At 42.0% G+C, this 16420-nt stretch overlaps 1 protein-coding gene across 3 annotated transcripts; it reads right to left on the bottom strand.

Moving 5' to 3' along the window:
- Positions 1-1904: 1904 nt before the first annotated feature.
- On the bottom strand, positions 1905-14945 carry LOC147622468 (putative hexosyltransferase MUCI70). 3 transcript variants are annotated; one of them, XM_086822043.1, is made up of 9 exons: positions 14560-14942; positions 13327-13578; positions 12964-13183; positions 12677-12786; positions 12414-12598; positions 8672-8775; positions 3075-3262; positions 2789-2988; positions 1905-2701 (listed from the first exon to the last, which is right to left on the bottom strand). In XM_086822043.1, exons 1-9 carry the CDS (start codon positions 14825-14827, stop codon positions 2432-2434), a joined length of 1797 nt encoding a protein of 598 aa, XP_086678169.1. In that variant the 5' UTR covers positions 14828-14942; the 3' UTR covers positions 1905-2431. The 3 variants fall into 3 exon arrangements, with proteins under 3 accessions (XP_086678169.1, XP_086678168.1, XP_086678170.1); XM_086822042.1 differs by having other exon boundaries at positions 12414-12786; positions 14560-14945; XM_086822044.1 differs by having other exon boundaries at positions 12414-12786; positions 13327-13591; positions 14560-14688.
- Positions 14946-16420: the final 1475 nt, after the last annotated feature.

The following is a 16420-nucleotide window of genomic DNA, read 5'->3' as shown; positions in this document are numbered from 1 at the left end:
GTATAACGTGAAGATGTTATATGAGTAACGGCGTTTTGAGTTTGATATTGTTGCCGGCAACATTACACACTGTCTTGGATTTTGAGTAATGGTGTTTTGAGTGTGACATAGTGCAATGTTGCCGGCAACATTGCATTATATCATGGATGTGGCATGTGTTCATTTCTGACAAGGCGACATCGTATTGAAAGTGAAAGCTACATGACTAATGTGAAACTAGCAAGTGCACTGTTATTACTGGATGCTGCAGACAAATACGTAATGCTCACAAATTTGTACTCGAAAAAAGATATAGTCATCGTCAGCTTGAAAAATTATGGCCTCGATAAACCATATCTGCAGCATTGGATTGGCAATATCAACTTCAACAAAATACATAAAGTTGCAGTAGGTGCCAAGTGTATGATAACCTAGAACATTGACTTGACAATTGGAGCAGCAAACGGGACATCATGCAACGTAGAGAAAATACTTGAAGATCTTAACAGAATAGTTGTGGCAATACGTGTCAAAATTGACGCAACACAAAGCACAATAACACTACGTCATACTACGAAGCATGCGGCCTAGCACCTACAAGCTGTAATTGTACATAGCTCCTTCTAAGACTCGAATTCTAAGATTGGAATACAACCAATCTTTCAAATTCAGAAAATAATTGCACTTATATAACAACAATTTACCCCCTCCCAAAAAAAAAAACCGCTAGAAAAAGCATTTACAAAGAAATTTAAAAAAATACAAATTTTTGAAATTTAACTAATAGAATAACTACTAAAACAAGAAACTTAGAAAGTTATGATTTAAATGGTCATTAAAGAGAGAGAGAGAGAGAGAGAGAGAGAGAGAGAGAGAACCCAAAGCTTACTAAGGAAAAGATAGTCATTAAAAAAATAGTCTAGACTCTTCAAGTGAACCCAAAGCTTGCTAGGAAAAGATTTCAATAGCTAGGAGAGAGAGAGAGAGAGAGAGAGAGAGAGAGAGAGAGAGAGAGCACATATTTGTAAGCGACTCAATACTCATGGTATCATCAACACACAAGCATAAGTCGCACTATGAGTTCCAAAACATCTAGACTCTTTAGGTGAACCCAAAGCTTACTAGGAAAAGATTTCAGTAGCTAGGAAGAGAGAGAAAGAGAAGGGGGAGACGGAGAGGGGGAGAGAAACATACAAAATGTGGCATGCCCCTATGCATAGACGTGAAAAATCAACCTTAAAACTAAAAGGTAAGTGGGCTTACAAGCTTTCCACACTTTGTAAGCCCCTTTTTTTTTTTTATCAAATCTCAAGTCTAACCTTTTTCGTGACAGTCTTGTGACTGTAACCCTTGTAAAGAAGCAAAAGAATACCCAACAAGTGACATCTTGAAGGTTTACAACCACGGTTTCTCTCCTTTTGTGAGTCCCATCAACTTTTTGGGTCTTAATTAAGCTCTACATAGGTCCACCTCTATAAACCTTCAGCTTTTTTAAACAACATATCTTCCAAACTTTCTCTACACCTCTATAAACCTGAAGCTTTTTTAAACATATCTTCCAAACTTTACTTGGCGTAAAGAGTCATAGGGTCAAAAGTGCAAAGAGGAGGTGTGGCCTTATCATCTACACTCCATAAAAAATGGAGGCTTTTATGACTTGAGTATTTGCCAATAGAAGCCTTCGAAATCCAACTTTTCCTCAACTAGGATATCCACCTCTGTAAGTTAATCCAAAGCCCATGCATAGTGGATAACAATGCTTGAGAACAAAAGCTACCACTTAGATACATCTGTAAAAGAGGTCTTACAAGAAGCCTAACCTATAAGTCAAATTTTATAAAATTTCCACGCCATAAGATAAGGCATTACTTCAAAGAACCATGTCCTGTATTTCATATTTGTGGGCCCTTCCATTGGTCTAGAGATGGTCCATAACATTTTCATTTAGCTGTGATGCTTGCTTTTCTACTACTACGGAGTTTCACTTGTGGCGAACTTGTATCCACGCGTGGTTAAATGCAGTATACAATTGTAAGTTTGTAAGCATGTTACCAGCATTTCTCAAATGCACATTGGATGAGATGCATATAGAAGGGCTGCAGCTTAAACTTCCCATCCATTAACAAGTCTCTGCAGATAAGTTTATTGAGATGACACATTAACCAGTTTATTTCTTTTGCTTCTGGTTGTAGATTTGGCAGGGAGCTCAACTATATGGCAACGGAAAGGGCACACAAAACTGGTTACTGGAACTGTTTCTTGGGAAAGGCAGCCATGTGACAAAATGAGTCTTCAATACAATGCAAATAATCAAACTCCATCTCTTACTGTGCATAAAAATGATATAGTGATGGCACCATTGAGAGCTACAAGTGGTATTGGGTTTCCAAAGGGCTGCTGAGAGCCAACAGCCACCACAAGGCTGACAATCCTCCCAATCCAGCGAGACTTTCTATAAAAAATTTGAGGTATTTTCTTTTCCAGGCACCTTTAGCTTTCTAGATCTCATTTTCCGTCTGCTTGCAGCTCCTCGTCTATGCCTTGCATGTGAGTTTGGAATAACAAGTGGTACCTCCCTCGCACGATTTAAACCTGTTTGTGACATGTTTGGTGGAGGGATATCAACAACTGGATCTGAAAGTGGCTTATTTGTCTGACTATAGAGTTCAATCGAGGTGTTCGCAACAGCCCTCCTTTGCTCAAGCAAGTCTCTATGGTACCCCTGCCCATGGGAAAAACAAATGAGTTTTCCCAAACAAAAGAAACATAAGGATGTGTACAGAGACTTATCGACACAACACACACTAACCTGCACCACAAAGTTCCTCCGCTCACAGTCAAGAAACATGCTCAGCCTAAACGGAACCCTCTCCATCAACTTGTCACGTACAATGGCAAAGCTCAGCTGATCCCTTGATGTAAAACGATCCACTTCATTGAACCAAAGGCAAGTGAACAAGTTTGTGATTGGTGTATGCTCCCTTATAATAACACAACCCTCCGGAACATCTGCATTCAGAAGGACATTAACCGACATGAAAAAATAGAAGGCAAAAATTCTTCGTTAGCATTAAAGGCAGTGTAAGAGCACAAACCACTAGGAAAAGGGGATTTCATTCTATTGTATGGTACAAGCCCTTCTCTTCTATAAAAGTCCACCTGGGCATTTATAGAGGCATTATCATACTTCCTTGCAGCCTTGTTTGCTTCAGCTTCTTCAAAGACATCAAAACGTTTGTAATGCCGGGAGATTGCAAATGTAAAGTTGCGTCTCCACAGAAATCTGTACGGCACAAGGAATTATCTTAACCAGTCATAAATAAGATCATAAAAATGCACCCAAACCACATCACACCCCCAACACACACACACACACAAAATGCAGAGGCTAGCAACTTCAAAGGTGGAGAGAGAGAGAGAGAGAGAGAGAGAAAGGGGAGAGGGGGGGTGGGGGGGGGGAACATCTGGAGGGCAGAATGGCCATTGATACCAAAGTAGTACAATATGTAAACAGCAAGTAAAAAGCAAAGATGCCTATAACTGTCCCCTAGAGCTTTTGTAACGAAAGATGGAAGCAATAGGATGTGAGATGAGCAGTGCCAATTCCCAATGGGTCGTGGATGTAACTGGCTTGGTTAGGGGGTTGGACTCCCAGCGGGAGGTTGCGGGTTCAACCCCACCTCACTGCAATGGAAGACCTGGAAAAAATAACACGCTCTAGCCAAAAATCTCAACAACAAAAAAAAAAAAAGCAGTGCGAAACTGTTGGAAATCAATGCTCCGCCCTCATCACTGTGTGGGTGAAGGGTTGCTCTATTTTGTAAGGCTGTATGAGGAGTAGCCATTGTGTTGAGCACCCATGCGCCCACTTGTCCCTAGTTTAGGACACTGGATATTGACCATGTATAACCGTATGGTATAGGAGACAACTTATGTAGACTTGGCACCTTGGCACCATGCCAGGTAGGATGCATGTTAGCGCAGGCTGATTGGCCACACTCTTCACCGCCGACCAGGTACCGTGTCCTTGGGTTGCGGACAAGTTTCGGCACCAAGACAACCTCAAATATAGATGGAAGTTGCGCAAAGATTGTAGGTCTATGTTATAGTCTAATATGGTTCCAGTCAAATGATGTAGTCATTCGGTCTATTTGGACCAGTCGTAAGGCAGCTGACATTGGCCGACCTACGAAATGACTAACACTGGACACTAAAGATAGACTAGTTCAGCAGTCCTCATTTTATATCTAGATCATTCAGTTTAGATCTACCTTCACTGCAGTAGTGCACCCTTGTATGCGCAAGACATACTCTGTCCAAAGTCTACCTAGATCGCCATCAAAGCTCCTTGCCAAGAGCGCACGGGCGGGCAGTCGTTGTAACTTTGGTTTGCAACAATTGGCATTAAGATCAAGCTCTAGATGAGCTTGGGGACAAGTGATTCTTTGCTACAAGCTTATGGCCACAAGCATTTTCAGCCAAGGATAAAAAAGCATGGAAGGATGCAAACACATCTTATTTGGCTTTCAAGCCATACACCCAAGTGAACCGAGTATAGCCATCAATGAAAGTGACAAAATATAGATGTCTCCCAAGAGATGGAGCCCGCATCGGGCCACAAACATCACTATGCACAAGCTGCAATGATCGTATAGCTCGCATAGTGCCATCCTTGGGAAAAGAATGTCGGTGCATCTTCCGAAGTAAACAACCCTCGCATACATGCTTAACAGGGAGATGCAAAGGAGACAACTCATGAACCATGTTGTGCTTTTGCAACCACATAAGAGAGGGAAAATTAAGGTGACCAAACCAAGCATACCACAACTTAGTCACGTAGAACTGTAGGGGTAGAGACAGCCATAGCATCATGAGACTCTTGTATCTTGTCATACATATCCACCTTGTACAAACCATTGCACAATGTACCAGACATGACAATAGAATCTAGATCTCAACGATCGTGCACTCAGCAACAATGATCAAAAAACTGAACTTAAAACCCAGTTTTAGCGAGAGCAGAGACAGAGATAAGACTTTTACAAATCCCCCACTCACAACATAAACAATGTCTAGACATACCCAAATACACCATGATTGAAATTTGACAATTCAAGTAGATAGTAGAAACAAATGATAAATCAAAATCAAATGACAATGTCACATCTATCTGATGTCATAAGCACAAACGGGCTATACAAAGCAACCGCCAAACATAATAAATAGAAAAAAGGACACAGGGGAAGAAACCAAAACACAAACGTTTTTTAAGTTTGAAACGTTTGGAAACGTTCAGAAGTCCAAAAAGTACTAAATAATAAAAAACGGGTTTTAAATGCAACCTTGCACCATTGCATGCTGTCAAATCCGCATTCCCAATGCCTTTAATGGCATTTGATACATTATTAAAACAAGTGAACTGTCAGGTATCACCTCATCAATATTGATTAACTGCTCTCGCGAATCCTTAACACGGATGAGAAATACATCGGGAAAAAACCCATGTCCAACCATGGTAAAAAGTGCCTGTGAGTAGACTAGTTCACACAAACTTTTATGAGGAGAAATGGCTAGCAAGTCCGTCATCTTCAGCAACAACACCACTATCCTGATGTTCTACCACCCGCACCTCCACCAGTGCGCCAAGTAACCCGCTGCCAACACCGTGCTAGCCACCTCCTTCACAACCACCACGCTAAGCCCGCGGCTACCACCCTTATCACCTCACATACACGTCTTCTCCTCCTCCACCTGCCTTTAGCAACACTTGTCTCAGCACCACATCTGCGTTTTCCTTCTCATCTTCACCAGCTGTTGATCAGAATGATGCGCCTCTTTCACATCACCAGCCTGCCATAGCCATGTAACTACATGATGTCTCGTCATCATCACTACTACGTTAATTCAGCAAAGCATTTCTAAACCTACAGCCACCTAAACACTCCTCATTGCTGCACCTGATGGCCATCTACAACGTGGCCGTCATATACTGCGCCATCCTCATCTTTTTCCACCATGGCCACTAATGCAAATGGATGTGAAGTCCACCTTTCTAAATGGACATCTCAAGGAGAAGGTATGTTGAGCAGCCCCCAAGATTTGTGATGCCCAGTTCCAAGGCAAGGTATGTAGACTCCGAAAGGCATTGTACGGGCTGAAACAAACTCCTCGAGCTTGGTACAAGCAAACTGACACATTTTATGAGTATTGGTCTTTCTAAAAAGCCATTAAATGTAAATTTGTATATTTTTTCTGCACAGGGCAAGTAACATGATCATAGTCCTTTATGTGGACGACCTTATTTTGATGGGAAACCATGAGGAGAAGTTCCAACGGACCGAGGAGACGCTGAGTTTAGAGTTTGAAATGATAGACCTTGCGCTTAAGCATTTTTGTTTGGGGATTGCGGTCTGGCAAGAGCCGTACTACATCTTCGTTCCTTAGCAAAAGTATGCAGGAGAAATATTGAAGGCATTTGGTATGGCTGAGTGCAAGTCAGTTGACACCCCTATGGAGGTTGATGCAAAGTTCTCTGAAAAAAACACCACTTGCGGATATGGAGTACAAGAGGTTGGTGGGGAGTTTGTTCTTCTTGTGCAATACATGGCCAGATATCAACTTTGTAGTTGGTGTAGCAGGTTCTCAAATTAGCCCCGGGAGACCTCTTGGATCAGCAAACAGCAACCTATAAAATTTCTACTCTAGTGGTTGAGTACAAGGCGGCATGCTATGCTTCATGTCAAGTAGTCCAATTGAGGAGATTTGTAAGCCCAACGGAGCATGCAGCAACAGATGCAACCACGTGTATGAGAGATAAAGATAGAGAGAGAGAAGGGGGAGAGCATAGTAGCAATGAAACCCGTTTCAAATCATATGAAACCGACCGAAACTTTTACGAAACGTTTCAAAATATGAAACTCGTTTTTTATTCACCTAAAATTTTTAATGCCCAAAAATCTTACATGCCAGTTTCATACATACGCATTTCCGAAGCGCATTTTTTCTTGTTGCTTGCTACTTGACTTGCACGCGCACGTCCTTTCCTGCCTTTCAATGACTAGTCGACCATCTTGAGAAGGACACTTCAGCCTTGGCCATGGCCTAAATACATATTTTCATGTATATTCTAAACTTATATTTTTTGCATTTTTTGTATGAAACCTTTTTTTGACATTCCTTTGTTGCTTGGTAGTGACTAATCCATGTTGAAAATACAAGTGAATAGGGTGTGTGCGAGAACAAGCCCTTGGTTAGAGGCTGTAAAAGAGAAGATGTAATTGTGAAAGAACCTGTGAAAAGGTGAGAAGAATCTACTGGGAGAGAATAAAGAGTAGCATGAGAGAATTTAGGAAGTGTGGAGATATTCTGGGAAGTGTGGAGTTATTCTGGGAGATTCAGGGAAAAGAGAAGAGGTGGAGAGAATCAGGCAAGGAGCGTCATATGCTTTACATAATTGATTACCTGTGGTGTGCAGTTGAGAAAGATAAACGAACGGACCCTGGCGTTGACACGATCCCACATCTATGTCTGAGCCTCCCGGTCCTTTCGGATCAACAGTAACTCCCCTTCCTCTACTTCCGGCCGTCGAACCCCAACAACGACGAAATCAACAAGGTCATAAGACTCCAGAATAGATTCCATCATACCCTTCCATATGCCGTAGTTGCTCCCGTCCAACCGACGGTCCACCGGAAACGTGGGGAGTGTCGTGATCTTCACATGCCTCTCAGCCATCTCAAACAGATCTGCCATTGCGGGGATGTACTCTGAATAGGGTGGGTGGGTCGGAACAAAGAAGAACTAATACCTGCAAGTGGCTGTCCAGCAAATCAGCCCGCCGTCCTCTTGCTTCTCCTCTTCCCGAACAGTCCAAAACAATCCACCAATCAACCACAAAACAGTCCCCCTCTTGCTCACACAAATCCCAAGAACTATCTAGAGCCTAGGCCTCTGATACCATGTCAGAATACGCAGCGGAGATGATGACCAGATCTGGGAACACAAGAGCAAAACGCATGCAGGAAAAAATACAGCACAAGAGAGAGAGAGATGTAGGCATGTAACTCTGCTCTATATACACAAGAAGATCCCGGGTATGATACACAAGTAGCAAGGGGACTGGGGGCCTATTTATATGCCCCCACATCAACAGTCCGCCTGCTGTAGGGCAGCCGACTGGCCCTAAAAACTCCACGACCAGCACACCATCCAGTCGGCCAAATCATCGGCAGTCGGCCACCTCAGACATGGGGTCATGGACCAGTTCAGCAATCGGCCAGCAAATGGGCTGCCTCCCAAGCCACAGAAAAAATAGAAAAAATAGGGAAAAAATACGGAGAGTGGGGAAAAATGATAAAACACCTCATAAGGGCGGGCACACCCACAACAAAGGCCCTGGTGTATAAAACTAGACAGGAGATGACTTCTAACATTTTTTCCATGGAGAATTGATGTAAACATCATGATAACCTCTTGAAATGGTTAGCTCTATTAAAGTGAGGCATGGAATAATTTTTTTTCATGTTTAGCCACAATACTCTCTATAAGACTAATCCCTTGGTGCTACATGGAAAATTAAATTAATCCCTAGACTTCAATGACAAGCCCTTGTTGTTTTGCAAAAGGTACCTTGACACCTGTAGAGGCCCAAAAAATAAAATTTTAAAAATACATGAAACAAGAAAATACTAACCTTTCCAGGACCTGGTAAGGATCAACTATAAGCTCAAGCTTTCCATCAACCCACAAGGAAAATCTTGCATTCGGAAAGAGTCGATGGAGTATTAACTTTGGAATCTGCAATTAAAGGTTACCCAGCTCATTAAAATCCAGCAGATGAGGTTTAACCAAGCAGCAGACCCAAGCCACCAACCTTCTCATTGGAACTCTTGAATGAAGATGACTAGTTAACCGGGGCTGGCCACTTCAAGAAACATACCAGCATAATTTTACTCCCAAAACCCCCTTTTCTAACCACCCCGAGTGATTCAACAAGTCCAACTTAAAAAGAAAACTCTTTCCCTTTCTTGCAAATGCTTTATTTCGTGTGCATAGGTTATAAAAGAAAAGACCCAGTACCAATCTCACCAAGATTTCATGCATAAGAGAGAAAAGGCAGAGAGAAGCAAAGGCCCTCCTACTCAGACTCAACGCACCCTTTTTCCACATGTGCACAGCTCCTGTGCAGATGAGCTAACATAGTAACTTGTATGAGCGCAGGCTGCAGGGATGCAGTCATACAGGCACAGGCTGTAAGGGTGCAGCCTGCACACATGACAACAGCATCGTATGGATAGAGCAAGGGGGGACATCAGCAATGTAAGGCAGCTGATGTACACAGGCGCAGGAGCTGTACAAACTGGCATTTACCTAGGGCATGATGTAAATGAGAAACCTTGATACCACTAAAGATTCCTAATGGCTGTCGGCTGGATATCGAGGGCACACACAAGTGAAAAGTAGTGAGAGGTTCGTTGTGTAACCGTGTGACCCACCTGCAGGTACAGGCAGTAGTGCACCTGGCCACAGGAGGCAGCAGTGTGAGCAGTGCACAGGCAGGTGGAGCAGGTCGGGCAGCAAGGTTGGGCTGGCCAATGGGCAGGTGCCCACATGTGAAATAGTCAAATCTTAAGGTTAATTGGGCTGAAGAATAAAGCAGACTGGCCCACGACTCATTTAAAACTACTGACCAGCACTTAGGGCCCTGTAAATAGGCACCCCAGCCCCAGCATTAATCATCAAATATTATGCATCATGAGGTCTCTTGTGCAGCAGATCAAGGAAAATTCAAGAGAAAGGAGGCGATCTTGCAGCTAGCATTTGCATCAGAGCAGGTAGGTTCGTGATTGATTCTCTCTGTACTTGGAACATTCAGCTGTATTCATTGTACATAATACAAGTAGTGCCAATTACTAGTGTGTACTTTGTGTCTCCTTCTCTTCCATTGCACTTCTATCTCTGTTAACACAATCATAGCACTAGTACTTGGTATCAGAGCCTAAGGCTAGCAAAATTGTTTGTGTCCCAACATTATGTCTGTGTTAGTTGCGTAACTAGGGATAGTGTAAAAGGGGGTGCAGATCTTGGAGCCACTTAATTATTAATGATTAAAACTTATTAACCACACAAACCACTGGTAGACAATACGGGGGGCAGTGACCCTCCCCCCCCCCTTCCCCATCAATATATTTTGTATCATTCAAGGAAGTGTTCTACACAAGCTTTGATGGCTCCCTATTGGGATGCTAGACTTCCAAACTAAAACTTACAAAGATAAGTGAATATCCAAAATGAGATACCTCCCAAGGAGTAAACCAAGCCAAGTTATCCGAGGCTTCTCCATGAACCAACTCTCAAGGTGTTTTCCTAACTAGGAACACACCTTGAGTCCTAACTAGGAACACACTTTGAGCCATGGTGCATGGGATTTGGTCCAAAAGAGTTGTGCAAGCCATATGAGCTAACGCATTAGTGGATGGAATCTTTGTAAAGCTTTATGGCATTGAGGTTCTCAGGTGTAGTTTTCAACAAGCAGCAGTTCCATGAACTACTAGATATTTTTGCAAGGGTCGGTGTTTTGTCAAGAAGTGTTGGACGACTGGCAAGTGCTTTATTTGGAAATGGTTGAGCAAAGGATGTGTTGCTTTGAGTGTTCTGGTGCTAACAACACATAAACAGAATGTATGCCACATACCAACAAAGCACAGATGAGGCAAAACAGCAAAAATAAGGCTGGACATCCCACCAACAAAAGGAGGGTAGCTTGGTGTGGGGAGAAGGGGAAGAAGAAGAAAGGTATAAGTGGACACTTAAGCTTGGCAGCTGTCAAAACCAAAAATCAAAGCGGCAAGATGTCAATCAACAGGAGAAAGAGCAAAGAGGGTGACGCGCGCAGAGAAGCAAAAGGCAACAACATGCACAAGCAAGATGAGACAGATGATACATAACTCGCAACATGAGAGGATGTGTCTCACCTGCAAATTTATCATCAAAAACAGATACATGATTTACTAGTAAATGTGCGCCTCTTGCCAATGATTGGGTTGAAAAGATGCAGGGGAGAAGAAAGCTTGAGCTCTTGCAAGCACACACACTCACAAAACCCTAATAGAGAACACACAAAGTGAGAGACTGAAAATCTTCTTCTTCTTCACTCAACACTCAACACACCATATACAAAGATAAGAGTACACGCATATGAAAAGATACTCAACCAAATACATACTAGGGTTCTCTATAGTGTGAACCCAACTAAATGAGCTGGCGCTATAGCTATGCCAGTCTCTAGAATGGCTGTCACACAGCCTGTCATCCCACTGGCCGCATATCACCCATGATCTCACCAACCATGCCAGTGGTGTAAGTGTGGGGCCTATCCCCCAGACGAGTCATCAGTGTCCACCGCCTCACTAGATGAGCTCGATTAACATAACCACACACCAGGCTAGAGTATGATAGTCAACAGAAGATTAACATAACCTAATGCCTTTTGGCGTAAAAGAGTGTTTCCTACTTAGGATCCAATACATGCCAAACTAACCAACTAGGGGGTATAAATACCTGCCCGATTTTCAGGACGAGCAGGATTTGGATTGGCAAAATTGCGTCTCCAAGAGAATGCTATGGTTAAATTTCCTCCTTCCTTGTCATCGGCAAAGGACACAAAATTTGGAGGTCATCCTAGTTTGGAGCATAATTGCAAAGAAACATATTTCATTCATTTTTTATGAAACAAAACGTTTCTTTCAAATGAAACTTGTTTCTTTCCCTCTCACATGTTATCTATTATCAGTACAATTTGGACGTTTTTTAATCCAGGAGGCTCCTAATGAGGACATCCAAAATGTTGAGGATTGAGTGCCTAGACTCCTGATTGAGGACTCTAATCTTTGGGGATATCAAGCTCCTCTAGTTTGTCATGCATCTATCAGCATTCTTTACTTTGTGTATTTCAGACTTCAGTTTTCTTTATTTGTATCAGCTCAAGGTTCAGACTTTTTGTGATCACTTTGAGTGCTCAATGGACTATGTCACTCTTGCCTGCTTTATATATTGTTTTTTGCGTTTTGAGCAGTTGCCATTATTGATGATGGAATCCGGATCTTGATTCTTGATGTTGCCAATAATTGGTCAGTTGAGTGCCCACTGTACCGGTAACTCGGTCACCCTACATCTTTAGTTTTAAATTGTAAGCATGTTTTAATGCATAAATGATGCATGTTTCGTATTGTTTTGCAGGAAAGGCAACATATTTTTAATTTTTTTGCATATTATAGACTTATATAAAAAATTTGGGGCCTGTAAAACCCCCCTCCCTCTTGCATGAAACGTCTGGAAACAAACATTTATGAAACCCTAAATGCATCCACAAAGAGCATCTTTTGAAAAAGAACAAACTTCATAATTTGCTATTCAACAAACTGCAGAATTGTTACCTTTCCATTTCTGCGTGCATCTGAGTAAGGTAGATTGCGCACAACCACCACTCTCCACACCCCACCCTTCATCGCACTTCTATCTAGATAATGCTGAGTTTCCTCATCTACAAACATAAAGAAGCAGACATTCTTCCTAGATTCTTCGCTGATGTTTCTCGGTTGTTGCAGCTGATCATAATTCCCTGTAAATGAATAGTCAAAAATGAATAGTGGTAGCAAGCTGCCAAAAAAAAAACACACAATCATGATCCATCGCCTACCGAATATAGCCGATGCAACCACTATGCCTGTGCATCTATCCATCTTTGCAAGGTCAGCTTCATCAATGTCAAACCCTGATCCAACTCCTGGCTTGCCTCCTTGTACAAATCTGGGAAAAAATTAAAAGACAATACACCACTTCAGACTGCAGTCTTGTAATGATAAGAGTCTAGTCTAATGATGGAGAGCTCTAGGGATAGAGCTCTAATCTGCACTCTCCTAATGCTACCACTACACAAACGTGTTTAACTTCAAAGCAATAAGCTTGGGTATATAAACCACCTACCCACAATGAATGTTCATATGTTCCTGTATCTGGTAGGACTTCTTGCGGTCCTCCAAACTAGGATGACCTCCAAATTCTGTGCTTCTGAGCCCCTCTGCCGGTGACAAGGTGGGCAACCTTACAACATAGGATAACTGTTTGATAGCAGATGATGCTGATACATTGAAAGCAGGAATCTGCTTGATTGCTTTCTCAACTGGAAGATAGCAAACTGGGCATGCTGCAAAAATCAACTAGAATATGAAACCCAAATTTTAGCAGTCATTCCAAAGCATTCACGAATAAAAGCTAACTATGTTCCTGTGTTCCTAAAAGCTTTAAAACGGAGCAATTACCAGAAATAAGACTGAGTTCAGTACTCACGGCGAGGCCCAGTTCGCTTCTTGTCAGCTGGAGGAGGAGGAAGGGTGAAACCTTCACAGGGATGACCAGGAGGTAATGGATGATCTGAGCTAACCAATGGCCATGGCATCTTATCTTCAACCCTTTGCAAGGGAGCACTAGTACTACCACTCAATTGAGGTTTTTCGAACGGTGGAGTACTAGCCTGGATGTCTTGCATGCTCGAATTTCGAGGTTGCCCATTAAAGACAATCTCTGAAGGAGCTTTCTCATCTGAGACAGAACACTGGTTAGGGATGTCTCAGAAACTGCAACATGAACACAACTAGATTGAAGTAATCCTTTTGTGCTACTCTACTTCATCAGAATTCCGATAAGGTAAAAGAAAAATCTCTCTCTCTCTCTCTCTCTCTCTCTCTCTCTCTCTCTCTCTCTCTCTGTGTGTGTGTGTGTGTGTGTGTGTGTGTGTGTGTGTGTGTGAACAGGCTTGCACACTTCCACGTACCCGGCGTCCCCAGTCCACGGGACACCAACCATGATCCTCCCATCAGCTCCAGATCCAGGACCTCTCGGCCATACTCAGTAACCCCATGCTTGACAGACCCCATGTACTTCCCCCATGATGATCATTGTATCAGCCTCTACTTTCAGAGAGCTATGTTACTTGTACTTGTTTTGTTTTTCTTTTTCATGATGAAGACATACCATGGATAGCATTGTATCACTTTGGTCTCAGAGACTCATTGGGTCCCTAGGTTGACGTTTAATATAACTAACTTTATTTTCTCTCTCACACACACAGTAAAACCTGAGATATACTGTAAAATGCCATATCTGACATCGGGGAAAAAAAATTAGTCCAGAATGCTATGATTTTAGATACTGCATGACATTATATTTTCCTGATTCAAGGAGCACTCGAGGTCCTTTGATGCACAAAAAGACAAAATATACTCACTAGGCTCACTACAAAGAGCCCTACCAATAAAGATAGCGAGGTGAGACGTAAATCTACTCATTAAGTCAACCTAGATTGCACAGGAAACCCTAGATCACGCATTCAAATCATCAAAGAAAAACTTAGACTGTACAGGGTGCGCAGATAACACAGAAAACCCTAGCTTCCGCAGAAAATACTCCTTCAGATCACGAAAGAAAACTAGATTGCAGTAAAAAATCCACTACATAAGAAACCCTAGATAGCAATGGAGACAGTAAATTGCACAGCTTACACAGAGAGATGTAGAGATGTACCTATCACTGGCTTGGAAGGAGACGATACCCTGCTTGTGGCATTCATCAGCATGAGCAATGAGAAGGCAGAGATCAGAACCGCCAACAGCATCCCGATTCGTCTGCCGATGATCATCCTCTGAAAGCGAAGGCAGGAGCGCTCTTTCTCCTTGGCCATGGCCATGGCAATGGCTATGGCTTTGCCCTGCTTCCTGAACTGGACATGGCCATTGGAGTGGCCCAGATCCAGAGTCAGCGAGCTCATCTCCCTGCTAAACCCGTGCAGCATGGCCCCTCCTTCATAGCTAGGCAGAGAGGCTTTTGTTAGTATACACACAGGAAAGTTTTGCTTCTTTCTGTTCCCTCTTAATGCCTGCTAGTCAACTCTAGTTGGTTACCTATGTTAATCATCTTTATAGACTATATGCACTGGATACCTGTGTTAATCATCTTTATAGATTATATGCACCCTTTACACATTTGGATCTTGCTTGCACCTCGGTATTAGGTTGCACATATATGTTAAGGACCTTAAGTTGGGTTCACAAGCTTCCAAGGCAAAAACTTGTGTGACCCATATAGAAAATTTTCATTAGCAAAATCATTATGGCATCAAAAAGGCATCAAAGGAAAGCAAAATTTGTAAAAAGCCTTCTAGCCTTGAAAGGCCACCTTGAGACAAAAGCTTGTAGTGAGCCATTGTTGTGAGCTTCCACCAAGGCTATCTCCTATTTGTTGTAACAAGGTGGCAGCTTTTTACCCAAGGCCACTTCACCATTTCTGTCCCATTTCTGTCGAGACAGTATTAGGATACCCCGCTTTGAAAATCTTGCCCATCTATGCGACACACATAAGAAAGTTATCAAGCCCCACACATAAGAAAGTTATCAAGAGTCTCTCAACGATGGACAAGAGTTAATAAGCATGGTGGTATTTTCTCGAGAGGTGTTTTGGCTAAGGTATTTCTTACAATGTTGTCTCTCAACGATGGACAAGAGTTAAGCATACTTCGTGTTTTAGCTAAAGGAATTCTTGCAATGTTGTCTCTACTATGATCACATTACGCAAGACATAGAACACTTCACCTACCTTACGGGACATGGTGTAAGCTTTTATCCAAATGCTGACACATTTTGAGTGGCATCCCTTGATAGTTCTTGTGCAAACATTCGATTCAAGCACCAACCAACAAGTGAGAGATGAAAATGTGCGGTCCATAATTTAGTTGAATTTCACAATGCTTTCACATAGAGCATAACTTTAAGTGCGACTGCATATGTCTTAAGTCCGAGACATAAATGTGTATACGATCTGTAAGCATGCGTCTAAGGTCTATAAGGCATTGAGATACACATTCTCTTTTCTTTAATTTTTCAACACATATTTATGCACATCATCGTCATTTTAAGCAGTTGAAGCAAAGTTCATTCATTTTGTATGTTTAACTACTATTCCCCTTATTTCACAAGTAAGTCTAATTCTTAGGTATTTTGTTTATGTCATTTCACCTAAATGTGTCAACTGCTTATTTCCAAATCTAAAATTATTGTAAGTGAAACATCATAACTTCAATATGAGTGACCTCAAAAATAAGCACAAAAAATGAACTTTCTTGAAAACAATTAGTAACCATTGAGAAAATGACCTCCATTTACACCAAAATGCATCAATAGATTGTTTTCAAATGTAATAGGACTTTATGTGTAACAACATTTCATCCTCATCTCATGAGTGCCCAATACCATCAATAGTAAGCACAACGATAGACTCTCATAAAAGAAATAATGTGTCCATTAAGCAACAATAACCTGTGGAAGGGTACATGAGAGTTTCACCCTAAACATACTTTTGATAACAATATAATTACAAGTAAGACAACATA

Source organism: Cibotium barometz, chromosome 28 (genome assembly GCF_041138505.1).
Source record: "Cibotium barometz isolate CiBa-2024 chromosome 28, ASM4113850v1, whole genome shotgun sequence".
NCBI classification, from domain to species: Eukaryota; Viridiplantae; Streptophyta; class Polypodiopsida; order Cyatheales; family Cibotiaceae; genus Cibotium; species Cibotium barometz.
Note: the sequence above shows the minus strand (reverse complement) of the source record. Positions and strands in the feature narration are given on the sequence as shown.

What these genes read in the sequence shown, in the direction of transcription:
- LOC147622468 (XM_086822042.1), bottom strand. Translation starts at nt 14,827, where the DNA reads ATGCTGCACGGGTTTAGCAGGGAGATGAGCTCGCTGACTCTGGATCTG. An exon ending in TCCTTCCAAGCCAGTGATAG is followed by an intron (nt 13,579 to 14,559) that starts GTACATCTCTAC and finishes GTTCTGTCTCAG; the next exon opens with ATGAGAAAGCTCCTTCAGAG. An exon ending in CATATGAACATTCATTGTGG is followed by an intron (nt 12,787 to 12,963) that starts GTAGGTGGTTTA and finishes ATTTTTTCCCAG; the next exon opens with ATTTGTACAAGGAGGCAAGC.